Source organism: Tasmannia lanceolata, unplaced genomic scaffold, assembly GCF_043159265.1.
Source record: "Tasmannia lanceolata isolate RefF3 unplaced genomic scaffold, GAP_Taslan_0.1 ptg000037l, whole genome shotgun sequence".
Classification (NCBI taxonomy): Eukaryota; Viridiplantae; Streptophyta; class Magnoliopsida; order Canellales; family Winteraceae; genus Tasmannia; species Tasmannia lanceolata.
Window position 1 is genome coordinate 49,464,552 of NW_027518714.1, and position 24,457 is coordinate 49,489,008.

A 24,457-nucleotide genomic window follows, 5' to 3' on the forward strand; every position below is an offset into this window, starting at 1 on the left:
TGAGATCGCCTTGCAAGTCAATCTCGATTTTCTTTTTATAAAACTTATGCCAGCCATTAGGTGTTACCCTTTTGTCATACAAAAACTTTTCATATTTTTGGCGGATTCACTGGCTGTTCACTTTCAGTGTGGTGGGATGAGCAAAGACTCTACTCTATTTTGGTGATTTTGTCTGTCATGGCTGCAACCATGGTTACGAATAGATAAAATCTTGAAAATTTTACTAAATTCTTAAAAAGCTGTCAAAAGCCAATTAAAAAAACAAAAGACAAGTTGAGTTTTTGCAATTATAAAAACATGGTAGTGCCAATATCATTAGCCTTAAAAATATTTTCCCAGTTTCTTCCCGTTATAAAACTGGACTGATGGTGTGTTTGACACAGGCTTGTTGGAATTGTTTTTAAGTTTGAAAGGTTCTGCTATTGTTGGAGATTTAGAGGATAGCATGATTCATCAACTGAGGATAAGAGCATTGCTTCTTCATTGGGTAGGGCCCACGGCGCCACCTCACCCTCTCTCTCTCTCTCTCTCTCTCTCTCTCTCTCTCTCTCTCGGGTCACAATGACTCATTTGAATCTATTTGAGTTCGTTCACTTTCAATTCAAGTTGTTAGTTAATTTGGCTCAGTTTACCTTCAAGACAAGTAGAACCAGATAAATCGAATTGATATGGAAGGTGTAATATGGAAAGATCACAGAAAGAACAATTTGTTTGACGAACCAGGCATCTTTTGGCAAGCAATAAGCACTTTAATAATAAAATTTGAGTGTACCATTGTCTTTCTCATTTCACAAAACAGTTGTGGGAGGAAAAGGAAACACCGGAGGGATATGAATCGGACTTAAATAGAAATGGTATGAAAAGTGTTCACCTGCTTTAAGCATTTTGGAGCTCCTAAACTTCAAGCATCCTTATTATTATTATTATTTTATATACGTATTTCATAGGGAAATGATATGTCCACCTGCTTTCTCATCATTCCTACCTCTTTTGTATTCTCTTAAAATGACTATATTTTTAAGAAAATAAGAATTCAATCAACCTCTTTAAGGCTCCGTTCACTTGTTTTCTAGCTGCAGGAAAGAAAAAGAAACTGTGAGAAAATTCTTTTTTCTCATTGTTCACTTGGCCGATAAAGGAAAAGAAAGTATGCAGGCAAAGTGGTTTTCATAGGAAAATGATTTTCTCATCCTTTTGGTGAGAAAATTTAGAGGAAAAGTGCAAGAAAGTTGGTTTTCCACGTAATTATTTAGAATTTTCACGTGTGTAAATCCGCTTTCCCGAGAAAATGAGTGAACGGCGGAAAATGTCCAATCATGTCCAATCACGAGAAAATTTGGCTTACTTTCTTCTCCTTTCCTTTCACGAGAAGGCGAGTGAACAGCCTAAAGGAAAAGGATCAACAAGGTGTGCTGGAAAGGGGTGGAAATATTATTTTGCTTATTTTTAATTGCTTCTTAAAATTTCCTCAATCTATAAGCACCTGCTTGGTTGCACCAAAAATTGGGAAAATCAAACAGACACATTTTTCTTTCTCCTAGTGTCGGGGTTCCACTCAAAAGTAAATAGTCCCACATCGGATAAGTGGAATGGAGGGGGTTCGATTATAAGAAAATGGACACCCTCCCTCTAATGGCTAGCTTTTAGGGATGAGTTCTACCCAGTTAAATTCACAGCACCTAGTATTATTTGATTATCATTTACTATTCTCGCCATGGTCCTTGTCAGCTATAAAATTTTCAAATGCAAGCCGTTTTCACTCTAATCTATTTTCCTTTCCCAATTTGGTACATCCAAACAGACCTTGGCCTAGGATAGATAGGCTAACGGGTGCTTGGACCTAAGTTATTAATATTGGACCGGTAAATTGGAAACTTGTTGCCATTAATAAATTAATTTTAAAATTTTTAAAAAATAAGAAATTAAGCAAAGAAAATATATAATATAAAAGAATTGCAAAAATAAATCAACCCAGTGATGATCATATGTGGGCACATCTCATTTTGAAAATAATATGCATCCGTAATGATAGTATTTATAATGAGGAAAATGATCGTGCGTATGCACTCGAGGGCACAAAACTCATGTGGGCCCACATTGTTAGGATGATCCAAAGCATTCATTTGAAATGCCCTTACATAGATAAGGTGTGTACAAAAAATTAGATCCATAGGATCATCCTAACCCATCCAAAAGTGGAGTTCAAAATGAACAAACACTCCACTTTTGGAGGGGTTAGGATGATCCAATGGGCCTGATTTTTGGTAAACACCTTATCTTTGATAGGGCCTTGCAAATGAATGATTTGGATCACCACAGAAAATGTGGGACCCATGTGTTTGAGCCCTCGAGCGCATATAAGCTTATATGCACTCGAATAGACAATCATTTTCCTCATTTTATAATACCTAGTAACCACGAGGTAATCGAGATCAACATAGCTTGAGAATCGCGCGGCTGTGCATTCGAATTGTAGTCTATAGAAGCGTCCGCAACGACGAACCCCAAGTCCACTAGAAGGGGTGGCAGAGAGGGTGAGAGCCTCATCCCAACCCTAATTGGACGGAAGGGGTATCATCATATGAACAGCCTAACTATCTCATTTCATGGACCAACAAGTGAATGGTTTAGATTACCCAAATATGTGGGCTCCATGGACACATGCACTCAAGTTCTAACCTATATAGAGTGGCCTGTAGAATCTCCAGAGAGAGAGAGAGAGAGAACTACAAAATGGAGCGTAACGTGAAGGAGGAGAAATGCGTTAGGGTCGTTTGCCGAAAGATCATAACCTGCAAAGATCCTGGAATCCAATGGCTGATCGGATCCCCATTCTTCCCTTCATTCACCATCGTATCCTCCTTCAGATGTCTCCACACACAATCCCACGATCCCTTTTCCCCTGATTACACCAAAGAATCCGGTATTTTCACTATCATCTTTTTCTGTTCTTGATTTTAATGTAGAAATTCGCTTATTGTGCATTGTTAGATTCAATAGATGGTTTATCATCGAATTTCTCTAACCAAAATTTCTTCATTTTAAGAGGTATTAAGAAGCTAAGATCTGAGTCCTTTATTTACTACTATTACTGCCATGCAGTTGGATATGTTTTAGGGTTACTAATTCGATATCTGTATATGTTTAGCATGCTTATTTTTATAGAACACCGTTCTATCAGAAGAAGATGATAGAAAAGGGGAAAATAATGAGTTAATTCGAGGAAACTCAGGCCTCCAATATGCAAACTGCACTAAATTTGATTATTCCTTGCTGAATAGCCATACGGCATCTACATTATATAGAAATTAGGGAAAGCAAAATAAAGAAACATAAATCAACAGAATGTGAAAAGGAAAATAAGGAAACCCTAAATATGGCAATAACCTAATAAAGAAGACAATCTAAATTAGTAGAATAGGAAAAAAGAAAACTGATTCTAACATATTTTATGCACACATATCTATGTAGTTAGCTAATTGAATCATATAGGTCTACGAGGAAGACTTATTTGCGTATGTAGTGAGAGTGATATAATGTATAGAGGTCGACATAGTTAATAAATAATGTGCAGTGTGTCTGAATAGAATTTATAACAAAATATTAGAGTAATATGCTGTATAGAACAGAAAAAAAGTCATCAAACGTAGTTAAATGCTAAAGTAATGATTGGTCTTAGCCTCTTATCCTTTAGGATCTCAGGCCTTAGATCCCATGCTTATTGAGGATCGAATATTATAAAATATGTAAATGCCTTAAATTATTGTCTAATAATGATTTTCTAAAGTGAAATAAATCAGCTTCGTTTCCTTAATTTTCACTTTTGTATTGGATTCCTTATCCTCTTTGTCGTAACCATCTCTTTGTGTAGTCATTGCAATTGACTTCTTTTTCAACATTTTTGAGCTCTTCGCTTGTGAAGCTTTCATCAGTGTTGTCTAGCCGATTGAAGTCAAATTAGTCAAGAGACCAACCATGTGATTTTGTTGTCTAATTCATTATGGTTAATTGGGTTATAGGCCATAAGTTTTTCTTACCATGCCACTTTTTTTTTTCTACTGGTTGTTATGGCTAGAGACTAGACCATTGATCCTCGTCTACTCGATCTATTACTTTTTCTTGTTTGGATCTTAAAAAGAGACTGACAGGAAAGATCATTAATATGATTAGGCCTACTTTAATCATCTATATCTCATCCATCTAAGGTACACCCAATACTCAAGTTACCTTCACACTCATTTCCTTAAGTTGGTTATACATGATAATTTCACATTGCTACTCTCTTCCCAATAATTCTTACACAAAGTTCAATCTACACAAGATATTTTGGTTTCAATCACCATTAATGTGACATGGTGTTCGATTTAACCTAAAATCCAATGCATATTGCCAATATGTGATACTTATTGGATGAAGGTTTAAAGTTTTGGATTTCCGTGATAATCAGACAACCTGAAATCCAATGCTTATTGTGAATTTGTGATACTCATCGGAAGATCAGCCATGCCATAAAAAATGCATAGGAAAACCAGAAAAATCTTCATAAATAGTTAAAAGTGAGAAAAATTCATAACTTTCTAATCTTGTTTATCTCTGTTCTTAATGTGTCTGTATGTAATAGTACGACACACCTGTTCTTTGCCTACTTGTTAGTTGTTACATCATGCTTACTTTTGGACTTTTGACTTCTACACAACATATTTCAACCTTTTCAAGTTATTATCTAGTAACTAGTAAGTCTAATTATTGTCCAACACTATTGTGTATACTGTATGAGAATGAGTATGGCAATTGGTACGCAATCATAGTTGTCAACCCGTGACTTGACTTGCGACTCGATTTCTTAATTTTATGACTCGTGACTCGTAAGAGCTTTTGACAAGAACAAAAATTTAGTTGAAAAATTATAATTATATATCAAAAGATGGAGCATGTAAAAAATATAACCCAATAGCACATAAATAAAGCACTAAGCCAAAAATATAGATAACTATATGCTTGTAACTTGCATGCATAAAAATAATTAAGTTTTAAGTTCCAACTTCCAAGTTTTCAACCATCCAAACAAGAAAAATTCAAACCATCCAAGTTCCAAAAAATAAAATAAAAAGGAGAACCCCATAATCTCCAAAGTCAAGGCCCTCATCACAGTAAACTAATTATAAATGATTCAAAATCTATCAATAATAATAAAATTAAAGCTTGGGGTTTAAAAAATAAGTCGTCGCATGAAGAGGTCTATGAATTTGTTTATCCTGTCGTTCATCAATTATCTTCAACATCAAAGCACCCAACCGCATAACCATCGTCAATCTTATTTTTTTCATTATCTTTTAATAGTTTAACAGACGACTCGTGACTCAACTCGGACGAGTCGCCATACAACTCGGACGAGTCTTCAACAGAGGCGAGTCAACCATGTGGCTCGACTCGAAATCCCAGTGACGCGAATCGACTCGCGAGTTGACTCATACGAGTTTGACAACTATGTTCATAATGACAAAGTACAAACTAAAAAAGGTCAAAGAATCAACTAGTAAAAAGGACATAGTTATCTTACCTTAGTACCATATCGAAGTGCATGACGGTTGATACCATCCTTATCAGCATTATCTTCATCTCTGTCTCATTGAAAATATCCTCCGTAAGGGCCATGTCTGTTGCGTCTGTTATGTGCCCTTGCAAAACTCTATAAATTAAGATTGGGAGCTCATAGCTCTAGGATCTCATCCCAAACTTTAAATGGGCGTGCCAAAGGAGCGAGAGGGAGGTAGGGAACCCTGTCAAATGTTTTGCTTCTAGGAGGAAGGGGACACACATAATATTTAAGCACCACCTTTAGTGCACAAGCAAATTTTAGCCCTTGGACCATCTCAAAAAAAAAAAAGATTTTAGCCCTTGGATCAAGTTCATCGTCTCTCCACTCTCAAAATATGAGAATTTGAACTCCGTGTGTGTTAGCTAATTGGTTCCGTACACATTTTCGCAAACATGTAGAAAAAGGATGAAAAAAACAGTCAAAACAATAGCATTCACCAACAAAAGAGACCAGGACATCCCTTAAACAACTACAAGTAGCTGGCATGTCATCAAACATAATAAAACTCAGACATGACACCCCATGGTTGGCCAACTTTTCAACATGAGAATTTTCTTTCCTGTGAATGTGGGTGAACACACACTCAATGTACACCAGAACTTCCTTTATCTTTAAAATAACACGTGAATGTCCACTCCGAATCGGACTCCTCCTTAACCCATGTAATTGTGTTGAGGTAGTCACCTTCAATCCTTCTTAGTATTGTACTTGTACTAAATATGGAAAACTACAGAATGAAAATAAAAGTATCGTAAAACGTTGTGGAATGCATATTCTCAAATAATCAGAAAACATAAGTCTAGACTCTAAAACATATATCCACACAAAAAGAGAAAATAAAAAAGTTATCATTCAATACAAAATAAAAATAAGAAAGTTCAAATGCACAGATGTGCATAGACCCATCCCAAAACGTCAACAAAAACATAGATTTTTGACATAATTCAGTAGTTAGAAAGAAAATTCTTTGAACAGAACAAAAAATAGTTAAAAGAACTGAAGAAGTGAAAAAATCTAACTAGTGTCTGGCTTAAAACTTTCCCAAACTAAGCAAATCATACGAAGAAACAAAATGAAGTACTAAAAAGATGTGAAGATAACTGATAAAATAGGTAGATAGAGAACATGTGCTTGGAACTTTGGATGAACCTAACATAGGCCGTACATACATGTTTTTATGTATCTAAAATTAATACGATCACTGCCTAAATTTTCACATCATATCCGACACCAGCTAATATTTCATTTTGTCTCATTTGCCTTTTACTAATTGACATTTCATACCTGCGCCTATTTTTCATGAAGTGCTAATGCATGTTGTCATTCTTCTTGTTAACTTACCAACTTCTCCAAAAGCTTAAGCTGTTGGAGAAAGGCGTTATTTATCTTTTATACTTTAACACTCCCCCGCACGTGTGGCCCACTTGGCAAACACATGGCACATGTGGTCCCACTTTGGGCCGACCATCGCATGTGGACTTTTGCTATTCGGGAGGTTTGAACTCGAGACCTTTGGCTCTGATACCATGTTTTTTTGAAATGGTAAGTCAACTATATTAAAACAGGGAAGACCGAGAAAGACTCCCAAAAGGATTACAATGAAATAAAGAAAATAAAAATAAAAATACAATAACCTCAAGGAGGAAAAAATCAAAGCTCTCCACCTCTAATCTCTCAACCCCGGATCTAGCAAAAGAATCCGCCTCACAATTTGCAGATCTGCGAACATGGTTGAAAACAATGGATGAGCCATCTACAAGATCACAGATTTCGTCAAAAAATGACCAAAATCTCCAAGGAGGAGCCGCGGTACCACGGAGCCACCTGACCACATTTAATGAATCCCCCTCCACTATAGTAGTGTCGATATGGTCTCTTGTAATTCTTTTAATACCCTGATGTACCGCTCTGACTTCCGCCTCATTTGAGTCACACACTCCCAATGGCCCCGAATAAGCCCACAAGGTAGCCCCTCTAGAATCCCGATAGATACCACCAATACCCGCCGGACCAGGATTGCCCAAGCTCGAACCATCAAAATTAAGTTTCATCCATCCAATGGGTGGAGCCTCCCACTCCCACTCTTGAACTACCTGTGATCGGTATTCTCCACTAAAACACACCACCCTCCAACCCTCCCACAAGTCATAAGCAGAGACAAAGCGGAGCGGAGGCAAGCATTTCGCCCAAGAAATGGTAAGGGCAATGATTTTTTTTTGAATGGTAGTATGATATAATAAAGAAGACTGAGGGAGTCCCCCTTACAGAACTAGAAGAGAAACAAAAACAAAAAACAACAACTGCTGAGAGATGAAATTAAGGAGGGAGAAAATCATAAAGAGTGAGAACTTGCTTTGACACTCCGTCTTTTGCTAACTTATCAGCCACCTCATTAGCCGATCTTCTCACCTGCTGAAAAGATACCGACATATCTTGAACGAGGTCTTTTATCTCATCAAAATATTGAAGAAAACGCCAAGGGGGATCTCGCGAGCCTCTGAGCCATCTTATAACATTCAACGAGTCCCCCTCCACCACACATCTAACTGAGCGCCCCTTTAGCAAACTTAAAAAGCCTTGATGCACTGCCCTGACCTCTGCCTCGTTTGAATCAGCCCTACCGATGGGCCCCGAAAAAGCCTGGAGGACTACACCTTTGCTATCTCTTAAAACACCCCCAATCCCAGCTGGTCCAGGGTTCCCCATACTGGAACCATCGAAATTGAATTTAACGATTCCGGCAGTAGGGGGGCTCCATTTAGGGGTTAAAACAGGCCTGGTTTCCTGACTCTCGCAGACCAATGACCACCCTTCCCACAGGTCATAGGCCGACACAAATCTGAATAACGGGAGTGCCCTTGCCCAAGATATAATCAGAGTAATGACCTGAATAAATAGTAAAAGAGGAGATTTAGTTTTCCCTACAAAAACTCGGGAATTCCTTTCTTTCCAGATGACCCATAAGAATGCCATGAGTGTCAGCCACCACAAGCTCTTGCCTTTTCTGCCCCATGGTATGCATTTCCATCCGACAAACAAATCTTGCAAGCCGGAAGGGAACACCCAATTGATGCCAAATCTTACTAGAATCTTCCCCCAAACCTCCCTAGCTACTCGACAATGAATGAAAAGGTGATCCACCGTCTCCCCAGATTCAAGGCACATAGAACAGTGATCAATAATCAGCATATGCCTCTTTCGCAAGAAGTCCACTGTTTGGATCCTATTTCTAATGGCTGACCATCCGAAGAAGCAAACTCTAGGGGGCGCCGCAGATTTCCACACCTTTGCTGCCACAGCATTGCCTTCAACAGACACCATACTGTTGTAGAATGACTTTACCGAGAACCTGCCTGAAGAAGTGTTTACCCACAACCTTTTGTCATCCCCCTTGCCACTGACGTAAGTCTCAGCAAGAAGCTGAAATAGATTGACCACCGATGTCAGCTCGCGGTCAAAAAAGTTCCGACGAAAGAGAGGCTGCCATATCACTTTACCATTATAGCACTCGAAGCAGTCTTGGACAGAAGCAAACTTATCTGCTGCTACTAAAAACAGGTCTGGGAAAAGAAATTGAAGTGGAGCAGACGAACACCACCACATTGACCAAAACGAAATCCGTGCACCGGAGTACACCCGAAATCGAACTCCACAATGAAAGGGCGCTGTTAGGCGGAGGATGTCCCGCCAAATCGTCACCCCTGGATTAAGAAAATTATTTAGGGAAGTCCACTCACCTGATGCAACACCATATTTATCGGAGATTACTCTGGTCCATAATCTTGCTTTGTCTTCGCCAAACCTCCATAACCATTTACCCATCAAAGCTTGGTTTAACAACCTGATCCTTCGAATGCCTAGACCACCTCCTTGAATTGGCATACAAACCTCTTTCCAGCTGACTAGAGCCATGACCCGATGTTGGTCTGAACCACCCCACAGAAATCGTCGCTGAAGCTGTTCTATACGTTTCACAACAGACTCCGGGCATTTAAATAAAGATAGTTGATATATTGGAACATTAGCCAAGGCCGCTTTAATCAAGGTTAACCTACCACCTTTAGATATTTATGTATAACCGGTAAGACGATCTATTAGACCCCTAAAAAATCCTTGCATTTCGCTCCTTCCAAAGGACCCACAATGTAGCAAGGAGACAAATCTTCCACAACATCTTACCCTTTTTCTTCCATGGCACGGACTCCCAACACAAAAAGACATCCGAAATAGAGAAAGGAAACACCCAACAGATCCCAAATCTCCCCAAAATGTACCCCCATACTTCTCTAGCAACTTTGCAGTGGATAAAGAGATGGCAAGCCGATTCTCCATCTTCCAAACATAGGGAGCAATGATCCACCAAAAACATACCCCTCTTCCGAAGAAGTTAATTGTTTGGATCTTATCCCTACACGCCGCCCACCCAAAAAGGCATACCCTAGGAGGACAGGGAAACTTCCACACCATGGCGAAGATAAAGGGCGCACCACACGGAACAAGATGGGAATAAAAAGATTTAACGGAAAAAAAGCTAGATGGGTCCCAACTCCAAATCCTTTTATCCGACCCAGATAGTTTGATGTAACAAGATTCAAGCAATACAATAAAACGAGCTAAAGCTTCCAATTCTTTATCAAAGAAATTCCTTTTGAAAGCCGGCATCCACATCACCCCTCCCTCCACTCGAACAAAACAATCACAAACCATATCTTCCTTTGAAGCAGCAACAACAAACAACTCCGGGAATACCTTCATAAGGGGCTCAGCCGAGCACCAAGCGTCATGCCAAAATCTAATGCGATCACCCGAATAGACTTTCAACCGGATTCCCTTGCTGAAATCATGATATATTTTCAAAATATCTCTCCACACAATCATCCCCTTCAAGTTGTAAAGATTGTCTGACTCCCAATTTTCAGGTTTAGCTCCATACTTACTACTCATCACTTTCACCCAAAATTGACCTTGCTCCACTCCAAACCTCCACAGCCACTTGCCTAATAAGGCATGATTAAATTCACGAATTGTTCTTATCCCAAGACCTCCATTTTTAAAAGGTAAGCAAACCTTCTCCCACTTCACAAGCGGAATACCCTTGTTATCACATGAACCCCCCCATAAAAATCTACGTTGAATCTGCTCAATTCTCAAAATCACACTGATTGGGCATTTAAAGAGAGATAAGAAATATATAGGAATGTTAGCCAACACAGCCTTTACCAAAACCAATCTCCCCCCTCTGGATATAAGGTTCCTTTTCCACGTTTCAAGTCTTCTTTCAATTCTCTCCACAATAGGATCCCACAAATGCTTCTTGGGTCTTCCCACACCCAACGGTAAACCCAAGTACAAGGACGGGAGAAATTCTAACTTACACCCCACCATCTTAGCAAGCCTGAAGGCGCCCTCTCACTCGGAATATTGATCGCAAACATACATGATTTCTGGAAATTAACCCTCTGGCCAGTTATCAACTCATAGCATCGAATAGTCACTTTCAAATTTAAAATGTACAAATCATTCGGACAACAAAATAATAGAGTGACATCTGCAAACTGCAAATGAGACACTTTCACCCTATCCTGCCCGACAACAAAACCCTGAAATAACTCCTTGCCGCTTCCAATAGCCATCAATCTACTCAAGGTCTCAGCTACAATAACAAATAGAAAAGGAGAAAGAGGATCCCCCTGCCTCAACCCTCTAGAAGATTTAAAAAACCCTTGAGGAGAGCCATTGACCAGAATCGAAAACCATGCAGATTCAACACATCTTCGAATCCACCCCCTCCATCGGTCTCCAAACCCCATACGCCCCAACAAATAGTCCAAGCACCCCCACTCCACTCGGTCATAAGCTTTTTCCATATCCAGTTTACACACAATACCCCCTTCTCCAGACTTAAAGTAAGAATCTATGGCTTCATTTGCAATAAGAGAACAATCCAAGATTTGTCTCTTAGAAACAAATGCACTTTGACATTCCGAAATCACCGAGGGCATCACCTCTTTAATCCGGTCAGCAAGAATTTTTGCGAGTACCTTATAAAGGCAGCCAACCAAACTAATGGGTCTAAAATCAGAGATTTTTACTGCACCATTCACTTTCGGAATTAAAGTGATAAATGTTGCCCCCGTGCTTTTATCCAACACCAATCCGTTATAGAATTCATGAAAGAAATTCATAATGTCCTCCTTGACATACCCCCAACACGATTGAAAAAACGCAATGCAAAAACCGTTAGGTCCAGGTGCTTTATCCCTACTCATCATAAACACACCTTTTTGAACTTCCTCCTCATCAAAGGGCCTTTCCAACAAACTCCTCTCCACCATAGATAAACTATTAAAATTCACCTCCTCCGGGATAGGGCGAGCTACGCCATCCGAAGAATATAGAGAGCCATAGAATTCCAAGATTGCATTGGTGATACCCTCCTTATCTACAATCACTTTCCCATCAATATTAAGAGAAGATATTCTATTTCTTCTACGACGAGCACTAGCCATAGCATGGAAGTAAGCCAAGTTTTTATCCCCCTCTTTCAACCATTTCACCCTAGATTTTTGCCTCCAAGAGATTTCTTCCTGTAGAAGAATACCTTTATGCTCTTCTTTAATTCGACCCAACTCCTCCATATCCATTACTGAAGCGGTGCCATTTTCATCATCACCCGATAATTCCTTAATACGGTTTTCCAACCATTTGCGCCTTTCCAACTTTGACACTCTTCTTTCAGCCACCCATTCCTTCAATTTGGACTTTACGAATCTCAGCTTCTTGCCAATCACAATGTCGGCATGCCCATCCAGGCATCCACCTTGAAAGACTCCCACCATTCTCCCATCTTCTTCTCCATATTAGGTTCCTTAAGCCACGCAATTTCAAATCTAAAAGGCGGCGGCCCCCACGACTCCAATCTTGGATCAATCATTAGGGGACAATGTTCCGAAACTGAATGAGGGATAATTTTTTGACATACCTCGGGGATCAAACTCAACCACCCAGGACAAATAAGAAATCTATCAATATGGCTATGGCTCCCACCTCTAGACCACGTAAAGCTACCACCGGAAAGAGGAAGGTCAATTAGATTATATTTAGCAATAAACTCCGCAAAAGCAACCATGTTTGGGTTGGATCTCCGACAACCCACTCTATCACTAACAAACCGTATTTCATTAAAATCACCACCAATACACCAAGGAAACAACCACTTCTCCCTGACCCTGCAGAACTCTTCCCACAATAATTTTTTCTTCGCCCGGAGGTTAGGACCATATACCCCCGTGAACAACCACATGGAAGAATCATCGAGTCTACGAATAACCACAGACAAAGAAAACTGATCCCTCATCTCTTCAACTTTCAACCATTTTGATTCATCCCAAGCAATCAAAATCCCCCCAGATGCTCCAATGGATTCAATAAAGATGAAGTCCCATTCCGCTCTAGCCCCCAAGCTCCTCACCACATTTCTATCAATAGATTCCAATTTAGTTTCTTGGATACAAAAAAGATCCGGTTTGAACTCCTTCATAAACTCTTTAAATTGCGCCCTCTTCTCCAAAGAACCTGAACCATTTATATTCCAGGATATAATCTTCATGGATCCACCGTTTTTATGCTCCTCCTCCCTTTACGCGAAAATTGATTACTAGCCAGAGTAGCACCGCCCCTCACCCCACTTGACGGTACCCCTTCATAATTAATGCCAGATTTCTACCTTTTCAACTCCCTATCCTTTCGACTAAGGATTTCAGAAGAATTCTTCCCCATATGGCAGCAATCATCAATATCCCTTTCCTCCGCATCTCTTATCATACTTCTGAAGTCCCCATCCAAACCCGAATACATTAATCCAAGCTTTCTGCTCATATTCACAGTGTGATTCACAAGGAAATTAATCACATCCACCTTAGATCCTTCCCAAACACCAGTCGGGATCAAGTTCTCTTCTATTGCCAAACCAGAACAAGAGTCATTTCTATATTCCTCGGCAAGCTCCGCATTCTCCAGTGAGGTAATTGGTGGTGCATTATACAAAACAATCCTCATGCTTTCCTCCTCGCATCCCCGCCTATGATTTGTGCAACCACGCAAATCTTCGGAAGACAAATCACAAGGGGTGCAAGCCCCCGTCTTCAGAAGAGATGTGCTACCGAAATCCATACCTGAAAATTCCCCCGCCGATAGAAGATTCCTACCAGCATAAATCTGCTCTGGCTCTCGGTCACACTCAAGGCTTCTATAATTTCTTCTCTGAGTGCAATTTCCTCCCACACCATGAGGGGTAGCCTCAGAAGACCAACTAAAATGTAATGACCCTTTTCTTCAACCTCTATAAAGAACATTAAACACTCAAGAAAAAGACTGCATTGCGTTCATATAGCACTAATGGCAGCACTCCATTTAATATACCATGTGCAAAAACACAATATAAAGATAGGTGGAAGATGGGCAATCTGAAGTTATCTCTTCATGTATCAATTCAGTCACATACAAAAGATTGGGGGCATTACATGGAGGGATGTTGTGGAGAATATGTAGGGAAGGAGAAGAGTAGATGCGGAAGGATAGATGGTTGCCGCATCCAAGGGCGCACTGCTCATGGAGGGGGTGTTCTCTTGAATGATTGTGGAAGATGGGCGATCTCCAAGTGCACACTGCTGCGAGGAGGATGGGGGATGGAGGATAGATGGGGTGCTCACTGCACCTTCACCATGCAGGAGATGCACTATCTCACTGCTACGGTTGATCGGCTACACTAGCCAACTTCACTTCGAGACAAGGAGATAATAAGCAAGCATAAGCCCTTTCCCTACCTATCCAACCTACTTATAACCAATACAAAACAAGGTGCCCATATCAAATCAATGCCTAAGCAAAAATGTCAAAGAGAGTGGCTTTTGCCTAATGCACACAGAAGGGGTGCCCCTATCATTTCAGCACCATGAAGAGATTGCCCAAAGGGGCCCTTGCATAATCGTGTATTTCTTGGCCCAAACTCACCAAAAGTTCCACTCACCCGTACATGGGTGCCAATATCATTTAATCCCCCAGGCGGAAATAGTGCAAAATAGTACAAAATATGGCCACCTCTCATACCCTTTGGACTCTAGATGGCTCTCCGACCAATGCTCCAAAGACTCCCACTCCAATGGCCCCACAAGTGGACCATCTCCACCCGATCTAACCCCACAGATGATGCCAAAACACACAGAAAGCGGTCACACACGGCCCAATCCCTGCACTTCCATCCGATCCGTAATACTCGTTCAATGTTCCTAAAAAGGAACATTACATAAAACCTGCCCTTTTTGAAGAAAAATCCTCCCTGGAAGCATTGATTGGATACTGATCATAGACACCAAGAGCTGAAGACACATTAAGCACATCCATTGACACCTCAGAGCTGAAATCCAGTCGAGAAGCGATAGACCGCACAACCGCCCTATCAACGGAAAATGTTCTCCCCCTGCCCGTAGCCAAAGATCCCACAGAATTCAACATCTCCAACACAGGTCTATCGACAGATGAGCTCGGAATACTTTGGGCTCTGATACCATGTTAACTTACCAACTTCTCCATAAGCTTAAGCTGTTGGAGAAAGGCGTTATTTATCTTTTATACTTTAACACTTCTGTATTCAATTGGCTAATATGGTTGCATTTTAAATTTCTGAATTGCGCTTATCTATTCTCTTTTGGTCCTAATTTATTTTTGATTCCTAATGGAACAGATGATCTTAGAACGTTGCTTTTGAGAGGATTTATTGTAATCGGGGCATTGTTTGTCAGCAATGGAAATTGGGAAGAAAATGCTATTAAGGCAGCAGAAACATCTCGGACAATGCGAAAATTTCTTTTTGATGATGGCGGAGATGTTGAAATGATCGGAGCAGCTGCTGATTTAGTCTCTGGTGACACTCATTTTTTTTTCTGTGGGCCTGTCAAATCACAAAACCTAGAAGCCGTAAGTACTGTTATTTATGAAGATAACCCTGAAAGGTTTGTGTGGGATATCGGTTGCCTCCTTAGATGTGCTCTGACAATAAAATTGCCAATCTGTATCCCGATGAAGAGAACATCAGGTAAAAGATTTTCTTTCAATTAGGATGTTCACTTTTTATCCCCCTGTTATTTCACAGTACTTTATTTAATGGTTCTTTTTGTATGTATGGACCTCCTACTAGTATTAGCTCAGCCTCTTCTTCCATAGTTTCCCTCAAATCTTCTATTGTTGCTTATCTCATTGTACATCTTCTATTGTTCATATATTAGTACTATTTCATCATTTTTTGTTGTATCAAAATGGCTACTTGCCAAGGTTGTCTATTGGTAGGCTAATTATTGGACAACTGACTACTGTAATAATTGTATGTCTTTTTTATATGGCTTCATCTCTTTATAGCACTGATAACTATTATAAAGGTAGCATTAAATCATTTCTGTATGTGATTAGTATTGCTCAAATTGGAAATATACTTCCAAATTGGTCCGTATTTACAAGTAAGATAATGCTATTTGTAAATGGACAATAGGGCCTCTTTTGAAGCCATTAACGGAAATAAATGCAACACAATTACCAATTTACCCCTATTATTTACATATAAAGTTATATCCAAATTATTTTTAGAGGTATCTAAAGAGGCCCAAAGTTTCTAGTTAGTGTAGAAGATACATCTGATCTAAAAATTATATTCTGTAATGCAGTTTGTAGCTTTTTTTATAATTAAATATGGCCTTTCTTTTTCTGTAAGTTTGAATTGAACTGACCAGTTTACCTTGACAGCCATAAGTCTGATAAGTTTTGATTGTCTGCATGGTTTATTGGGAGTAGTGTCATTAAATAAAAGATTTACCAAGAGATAGAAATTTATTATGGTTCTATTTTGTAATTGAAATTTCATCTTCAAATTCAATTTGTTTTTCTGATAATTAATACTTTATTAAATAAAGAAAAGTTCACTAAAAGAGCACAAGATACAAGTCATAAAATGCAACAAATATGGGAGAGGATCTGGGTTCCGAATCAGTAAAAGCTATCTCATAACTTCATTCTTAGTCGTTGAGCCCTCTACCTCATTGTTCTCCAGATTGACATGACAGAAGGAAACCTCTAGAGGGTATACAGATCATGAGTCTATTCCTAAATGCTCGCTAGCCTCTACGAAGTCACTCCGCGACACACACACATCTCCCACTATTAGAGGCCCTGAAAAAGGAATCCACAAAAGTTTGAAGGCCTTCTGACAGAGTATGCTCTATAGCATTGTTTAGGTCATATATTCCATCATGCCCTGTAAAAGTGCATCTCATCACCCCACCATCCTCTGTAATTAACTGTCTCACATCCCATGGACCATGGTTACCTAGAGAGCACCCATTAAAGTTCAAATCAAGGGATCCTAGTTGTTTCAAACATTAAGAGAATCTCATCCCGCTGTCAGAGGCCCTGAGGGGTAGTGGAGAAAATTTGAATGACCTTGTATGGATCATATACAGTAGCCTTGTCTGAGTCTTTTATTCCAATATTCCTAGAAAACACACATCTCTCCATTCCACCATCATCCCTAATCACCCTCCCAGCATACTGTAGATGCTAGTTAGCTAGACAGCTTTCGTCAAAGTTCCAAGTAGAGGTAAGATTTTAAATTTCGGTTTTGGTTTCGTTCAGTCCAGAAACGGAAACTTTTGGTTCCGGTGGAAACCTAGTAAAATCACAGAAATGTATGGAAACATATGCAAATGATGAAATTTTATGGTGAAACTTTGGAAAATGCTATAAAAGCAAAAATACATACTTTGAAACTATCACATAACCAACAAAATCATCCATAATGCTTAATCACTTCAAACACCTACTGACTTGTGTTGTCACACATGTCTAGAATAGTAAAGTTAATAAAGAAGTGCAATGTAATGAAGTATAAGGAAGTACAATGACCGGTGTTCCTTCTAAGGACCCCAATTTTATGTCAATACCCCAAAGTTACGGCGTATTATTGGTCCCAAGCGGATCTGGCATCCCATGCATATGATACGGTTACTCTGTGCAGTTCGATGGTGTTGCCTGCCAAATATCATTCTCTACATTAATGAAATGAAATGTCAATAATAACATCTTTCCAATTTTTTTGTCATTACGACCATTTCGGTCGAATTTCAGGAATTTCGGTCAAAATTTCAGGGAAATAATGACGTGACAGGAAATCATGTATATTTCGTTTCGGTGGGGATGGAAATGGAAACATTTCGGTCGTTTCAGGGAAATTTAAAACCATGATTAGAGGATCCTAGTTGATCGTGGTGGTGTCTGCCTAAACTGTTTTCTATAATGCCATACACAGTTGTGTACTCGGTTGAGATGGCTGAATACTCGGTTGACACTGCCATAATTCGGGAGAGTCAAAAGGTGTTTTTATTGTCTTTGTAGGGAAAACCACGGAATGCGGCCAAGGGAAAGGGAATCGGCTCGGGGAGTCCACGATGTCGCGGGGGGAGTTTTAAGAGAGAGAGAGAGAGAGAGAGAGAGAGAGAGAGAGAGAGAGAGCTAAAAATTAGAAAAATTATTAAAAAAGAACGAGTTAAAAAAAAACCCCTAAAGAGTCCTAGAATTTCTATTTTTCCCAAGTTAAAGAAGCCTACCACTTGAATGATGGAATCAAGTTTTATTTTCCTATATTTATATAGATATTTATATATGTATGTATGTATATATGCATAGCATCAGTAGCTTCTATATATAACTTCACATATACTTGGTATATACTTGTGCTTGAGCAACCTAAATGGTTCTCCTCAAAAGTTTCGTTTATTGGAGGAACGATCTAAATGAGCATACTCTTGTAGTACCATGTGCTGGATAAAGTAGCCTCCTGTGTAACAATTTTCATGGCACATACTTGAACAACTTTTGTCTAGGTAACATTAATTTAAACTCTGAAGACAACCAAATTGAAGTGAGGCGTGGCACATGCAATGTTGAGCCATTGAGAATAATTCCAGGTTACATTTTATTTTATATTGCCATGACCTTGACAATTGTAGTAGAGGCTTTATCGTCTTTTTTAACAATAGTAGAGGCTTTATAGTCAATAATTTAATTTTACAAGTTATTTGATGTAAAATCTTCTTTTATCATATAAAGGACTGAAGAGAGAAATCATTTGTTTTTCATTTTTCTACTAATGAGCTCCACATTGTCTTTTTATACAAGGAACAACCAAAAGACAATGAGCATCACATTGTCTTTTTATACAAGAAATAGCCAAAAGACTAAAATTCCCTTAATGATGCGTGGTCAACTAACCATGTGAACATAGGGTAAAGAAATATTTCCAACACCCCCTCAAACTGATGTGATCCTCGGAACATGATCAGCGTGCTCATTAAATGGATGTGGTGACCTTGGAGAGATCCTCTATAAACATGTCAGCATTTTTTTTTCGATGAGTAAAAAAACACTTTTTGAAAGAGGGATCTCTCCATTCTCCACTTTTTTTTTGAAAGAAATGATTGTCAATCTCTATAAATTTTATCTTGCCATTGTAACTTGGGTTTTATGATAACTTAATTGTATTGTGATTGTTAGAGTAGAGAGCATGAGAACCAAATCCTATGCAAAGCTCCTATAAAATATTTCTAATCCGAGTGAGCTCAACTACAGTAGAAGCCATAACCTTGTATTTGCCTCTTCTCTAGACATAGCGACAGTGTGCTACTTCTTGCGACTCCATCAGACTAGACAACCATTCACCAAGATTAAAAAAAAAAAAAAAACTCAGCACCTAACCTTATCAAAAACTTTGTAGCTAACCTTATCGTATCAGGATTGCCAACGCAATCTGGTGTGAGTATCCTTCAATATTAGCTCCTTTATGTTGTTGATTTTCATGGAAACATCCCATTGTTTAGAGTGCTGCTAGTGTACCTGATAATCCTCTTGGCTTCCTCCAAATGATGCCCCCTTGGGTCATATAGAAACTGACAAACTTGATTTACCGTATTGATGATATCAGGTCTTGATTATAAGATGTTGGAAGGCCAAAGGATCACTCATTTTGTATCCCTCCTCTCCAATAGGCTTCTTACTTGTAAACTGACAAGTTTTCAACCCGTCATGTGAAGCGCACTAAAGAGATCAATAGCATACTTATTTTGTGTCAATACCATGCCTTTTTGGTTCTTCTCCTTCAACATCAAGGAAATCGTTTAAATCCCCTAGATCTTACATGTCAAAATTCCCTTTAGGTCACCTTTCAACCTCTTATTATTAAGATTAACGCTGCTGGTGATATGATCTACATAAACTAAAATCGAACCATTTTGAGTATGTGTGTAGTGAAGAGCAAATTGTCGAACTTATTTTTCATATTCCCTCTTTACATGAGCTTGATTAGGTCTGTCACAACAGGCCTTTGGTGACTGTTTTAATCTATAAATTCTGAATTGCCTTTTTGAGCTATCATACAAAGCTGTCTCTATCTGCAATCTCAAAGCCCCCTAGGCATTCATATAAACCTATTCCTTTAGACACCCATTCAAAAAAGCAGTTTAACTATCAGCTGGTTAAGTTTTCGTAAAAAGGTGTTAGCTTAGTCCAAAAGAAGTCTCACCATAGTTGCGTTGATAACTGAACTGCAAGTCTCATTATAATCTATTCCATGCTGCTGATTGTAGCCCTTGAATATAATCTCGCTATCATATTGTCCAATCTTGGGGATGCATTTGCTATGTCCATGTTCCACCCACTAGTCACTGGAGATTTCGCTCCCAAGATGATAATGCGTATCTTCATTCTTCATCGGCTACAATCATATAAGCACTAGAGATATAGGTTTTCTTTTTTTTTGAATGATAACCAATTTCATTACTGCAAAGGACCGAGATGGTCAAAATACAAGATAATACAACAAAAAACAAGAAAACAACAATAACATCAGATATAAGAACTCAAGGAGGAAGGTAGGCAAACATGGTTAACGCTTCACTAGACACTCCCTGTCTAGCTAGACGATCCGTCACTTGATTAGCCGAACGACGGACATGACTAAATACCAATGAAGAAGAGCCTGTCCAATCAAGCATTTCATCAAAGAGACGATCAAATCTCCATGGATGAGAATGCGCACCTTGAAGCCATCTATTTACATCTAAGGAATCCCCTTCAAACACCACATTGGTCACTCGGTCTCTAGCCAATAATTTTAAACCTTGGTGGACAGCATGAACCACCACCTCTGTCGCATCTGCTACCCCAATAGGGCTGCAAAGGCCCAAATTACCTCCCCTATTCCATCTTGCAAGACCCCACCAATACCAGCCGGTCTCGGGTTATCCACACTTGAGCCATCAAAATTTAATTTTAGAAAACCCAGGGAATGAGGCTCGTGGATCAAGAGATAGAATAGGAATCTGATGAATCATGGATCATTTGGTTGAAGCTGGTTGAAGCGTTGTCACGTGGTGGATGGGCCCTCTTCCTGTCCTTTTTATGGTGTTGTTGACTCATGTGTCGCTTTCAAGCCAGGTGGTTTAAGTATTGTTGAAGATTGGGCTTCAATCGAGTGTTTTCTCTCCTGGATTGGATAATACATTTTTAAATGGGCCCTTTCTCCAAATCATCTCCGATTTAGTGGGCCTTCTTAAGTCTGCCCAGCAAGCGGGGCCCAAGCGTTTCAACTCAGCTGAGAATGTAGATGTAGACCAGAGATGTGAGCCTCTAATCATTTTTTCTCCGGGCAGTCCACCGAAGTCTCCAGCGGTGATCGTAGGCCGAAGTGCTCTAGACTCTTCTGTCTGCTTTCAATCTTGTTTCTCCGGTGCAAATCGAGATCTCCGGGGCAACTCCCTATCTTCCATAGTGGTGTTGAAGAACCCAGATATTCTAAGCTTAGTGTCTGCTTTGGATTTTTATCAGAGCGAGAGGGTGCAGGAGGTAAGTGACAACCATATTGTAGCGTCGATTTATCTGGAGTGGATGATGAGGCAGCCACAAATTATTCCCAAAGCTTGCCCGAAGTTCTCACTGCGTCGATGGGATGGAGCGGATCGCAGGATCCGACCTCAATGTCTTGAAGCACGCGGATAGGAATTCCCTTGCAAAGGAGAACCACATGTGAATCTTTTTTGCCGGATAATAATTCAGTTATGCGATGGCTATTAAATAATCTGAGTTTTGGTTTGCCTTCATCCTCTGTTATCTTGCAGGGCGTAGGGCATGTCAATAGTGATGTCGATAATGTTCTCTTGAATGCCGAAGTCGATGTTCCGGATTAATCCTTTGAATCGAATTAAATTGAAGAATCCTTATTTGAAACCGAAAACCCAGCAGAAGTTATGGACATGGTTGTGGTGGACGAAGAAAACGAAAAGGATAATAAGGGGCTGGAAAGTTTGGCAGTAGTTCCTATTGAGGAGGAGTTGGTTCCATTAGCTTGGAGGAATCCGGATGTTGATTTACTCGAAATTTTTATGAATCATATTGTATTAGCTGGCAGGGGTAAGGATTAGTGTTCCCGTGTATGGAAGAATCCCTTTGGGAAATGTTTATAAAGGCGGAAATGAGGGATAGCATTTTTCGAGATCTCTTGGATTTAGCTACTCTTGAGGCTACTAAAAGGATGATGAGGGACTTACCTAGACCTCAAAATCTGAAGTTAACTATGAAGGTGCCTTTCAGAATTGCAGGTTTGTGAAGGCCGTCGATGAAGAGATATAGTTGTTATTCTCTCTCTTCGTGCAAGATTCTGATCTTACGTCATTTGTCCTTTGATGAGTCATATTTCTAAGACCCTTTAAAGTTAAACTTGGCCATGAGATTTACAGGGAGATGTCTAGACTCTAGAGCTATGTTACCGTTTTCTGCATCATCTTACTTTGTTTAGAATGGCATTCAACCTTCTTCACGATTGATAGAAACTGTTCAGAGAGGTGTCATGCAGTCATACAAGAAGTTTTTTTTACGACATAGAGTAGCCATACGAGAAGTATTACACTTTGAAAAACAAAACATAAACAGGCTCAACAATTCAAGTGGTCAAGTCAGTGAACCATCTACGTTTGCAGAAGCAGTGGTCAATGATAGGTGGGTTAAAGCTGCAGGATGCGTGCTTTGATACCGTGTAAAATCTTTTTTAAATTTTAACCATATAAGAGAGAGAGAGAGAGAGAGAGAGAGAGAGAGAGAGAGAGAGAGGAAAGAAGTGAAAAATGACGTGTTTTGATAAATGAATATTTCTAACGGTTAATTCTTTTTTATTATAGGTTCTCAACTACTGTTTATGTTTGGGTGGATGTCTCATTTGCAGGTTGTTAGCATTATTTCCCAGCCATTTGTAATGGCTATTATATTTTATAAATACCCACTTACAGTTCAAGACCTATAAATATTAGTCATTGTTGCTTCCCTATCTTTACTGGAATCAGATACTTACTAATGTAAGACATTTTGTCACAATATATAAATTACTTATGTAAGTGCTATGACTCTTTCTCAGATGCAGAGGAGATACTTTCTTCTGCCATTGATGATGTTGCTGCTAAATTTAAAGACCCACGGGCTGCATATGTGATTGAAGAGTTAAATGTAACCTCTGATCCTGATGAAGTACCACAGTTTGTTGTTCTTCGTTCCACGGACTTAGATTTCGAGAAAAATCTCTCAGATTTCAAGCTTTTAAGGAGTGTTGATGAATCTTATGCAGACACTAAATCCTGTTCATACTTCTGTTTGAAGAATACACCATCAATTACTCTAAAGGGGGTATGTTAAATCTCCGACCTGGCTAAGGTTGTGGATGCTATTAACACCGCATTAAAATCTTGCTAGGATCATGGTTTTAAATTTTGGCCAAAATACTGAAATTTTGTATTTCGGTTGGGACCGAAACCATAATCATCAAAATCCCAAATTTCGGTAATTTCAGCCGAAATTTCAGGAGAGTGATTTTTTAAGTTCTTTTCCAAAATTTCGGCCATAATTTCAGCACATTAATGAAATTTGCTGTTTTTTTTTACTGAATTTCGGCCAGAATTTCGGTTTCGGCTATGTCCGAAACCGTAATTTTGGCTAGGATGACACGTTAGGTTGCTGATGGAAAAAATTTCTTTTAATCAGATGAGCTTTTTTGTCAATTTTCATACTATTCTTGTGCGTATAAGAGGTCTGGGCAATGTAGTATCATACTAACTATTCATTCATTTTCATCTTTTATTCAATGTCTTTTCCTTATATTTTTGGTGCAGGCTGGACTGCAAGTATTATAAGTAGGCTCTACTTTTTCTGTGCAAGGTTTTAAATTTCGGTTTCAGTGTCGGTTTCGGCCACCACCCGAACCGAAATGTTTCGGTTTCGGGCTGAAATTTCAGCCGAAATCATGTAAAAATATTATTATGATTTCGTTTATTTTTTTAAATTTCGACTGAAATGTCTAAAATTTTGGTGTCAATTTCTGCGATTTCGGTTGGAAATTCGGTGGAAATGATAACATTTCGGTGTACATCGAAATTTTGTAAAAAAAAAAAAACCTAAATTTCGGCGACATTTCGGCAAAATTTTGGAATTTCGGTGAAATTTCGGCGAAATCTTATAAAGAAACAACTTCATGTGAATTTTGTTTCGGTTTGTGCCAAAACCGAAATATTTCGGCGTTTCAGCCGAAATTTAAAACCATGTTTCTGTGGACATTGTATACATTTTTGTCTGTGGTGCACTGTTTCCTCATTCTAAGATTTTCTTTGGTTAGAATGCAGATGCAATCCAAGTAACTATCCTTCTCAATCAATCGAGAAATATTCCAAAATCTTCTGCACCTATTGCAGAGTACTTTCCAGGTATTGGCTATATTATTAA

General features: G+C 39.1%; 1 protein-coding gene across 2 annotated transcripts in view; it reads left to right on the top strand.

Moving 5' to 3' along the window:
• The first annotated feature begins 2,603 nt into the window (after positions 1-2,603).
• The window catches only part of LOC143860001 (Peptidase C78, ubiquitin fold modifier-specific peptidase 1/ 2), a 47,277-nt gene continuing 25,423 nt past the window's right edge, over positions 2,604-24,457 (top strand). The window contains exons 1-4 of one of the 2 annotated variants that reach the window (XM_077370506.1): positions 2,604-2,923; positions 15,342-15,692; positions 23,103-23,191; positions 24,351-24,438. In XM_077370506.1, the coding sequence (XP_077226621.1) occupies positions 2,662-2,923; positions 15,342-15,692; positions 23,103-23,191; positions 24,351-24,438 (790 nt within the window). In that variant the 5' untranslated portion in view covers positions 2,604-2,661. Of the gene's footprint in view, positions 2,924-15,341; positions 15,693-23,102; positions 23,369-24,350; positions 24,439-24,457 lie in introns of both variants that reach the window. The other variant, XM_077370505.1, reaches the window with a different exon arrangement.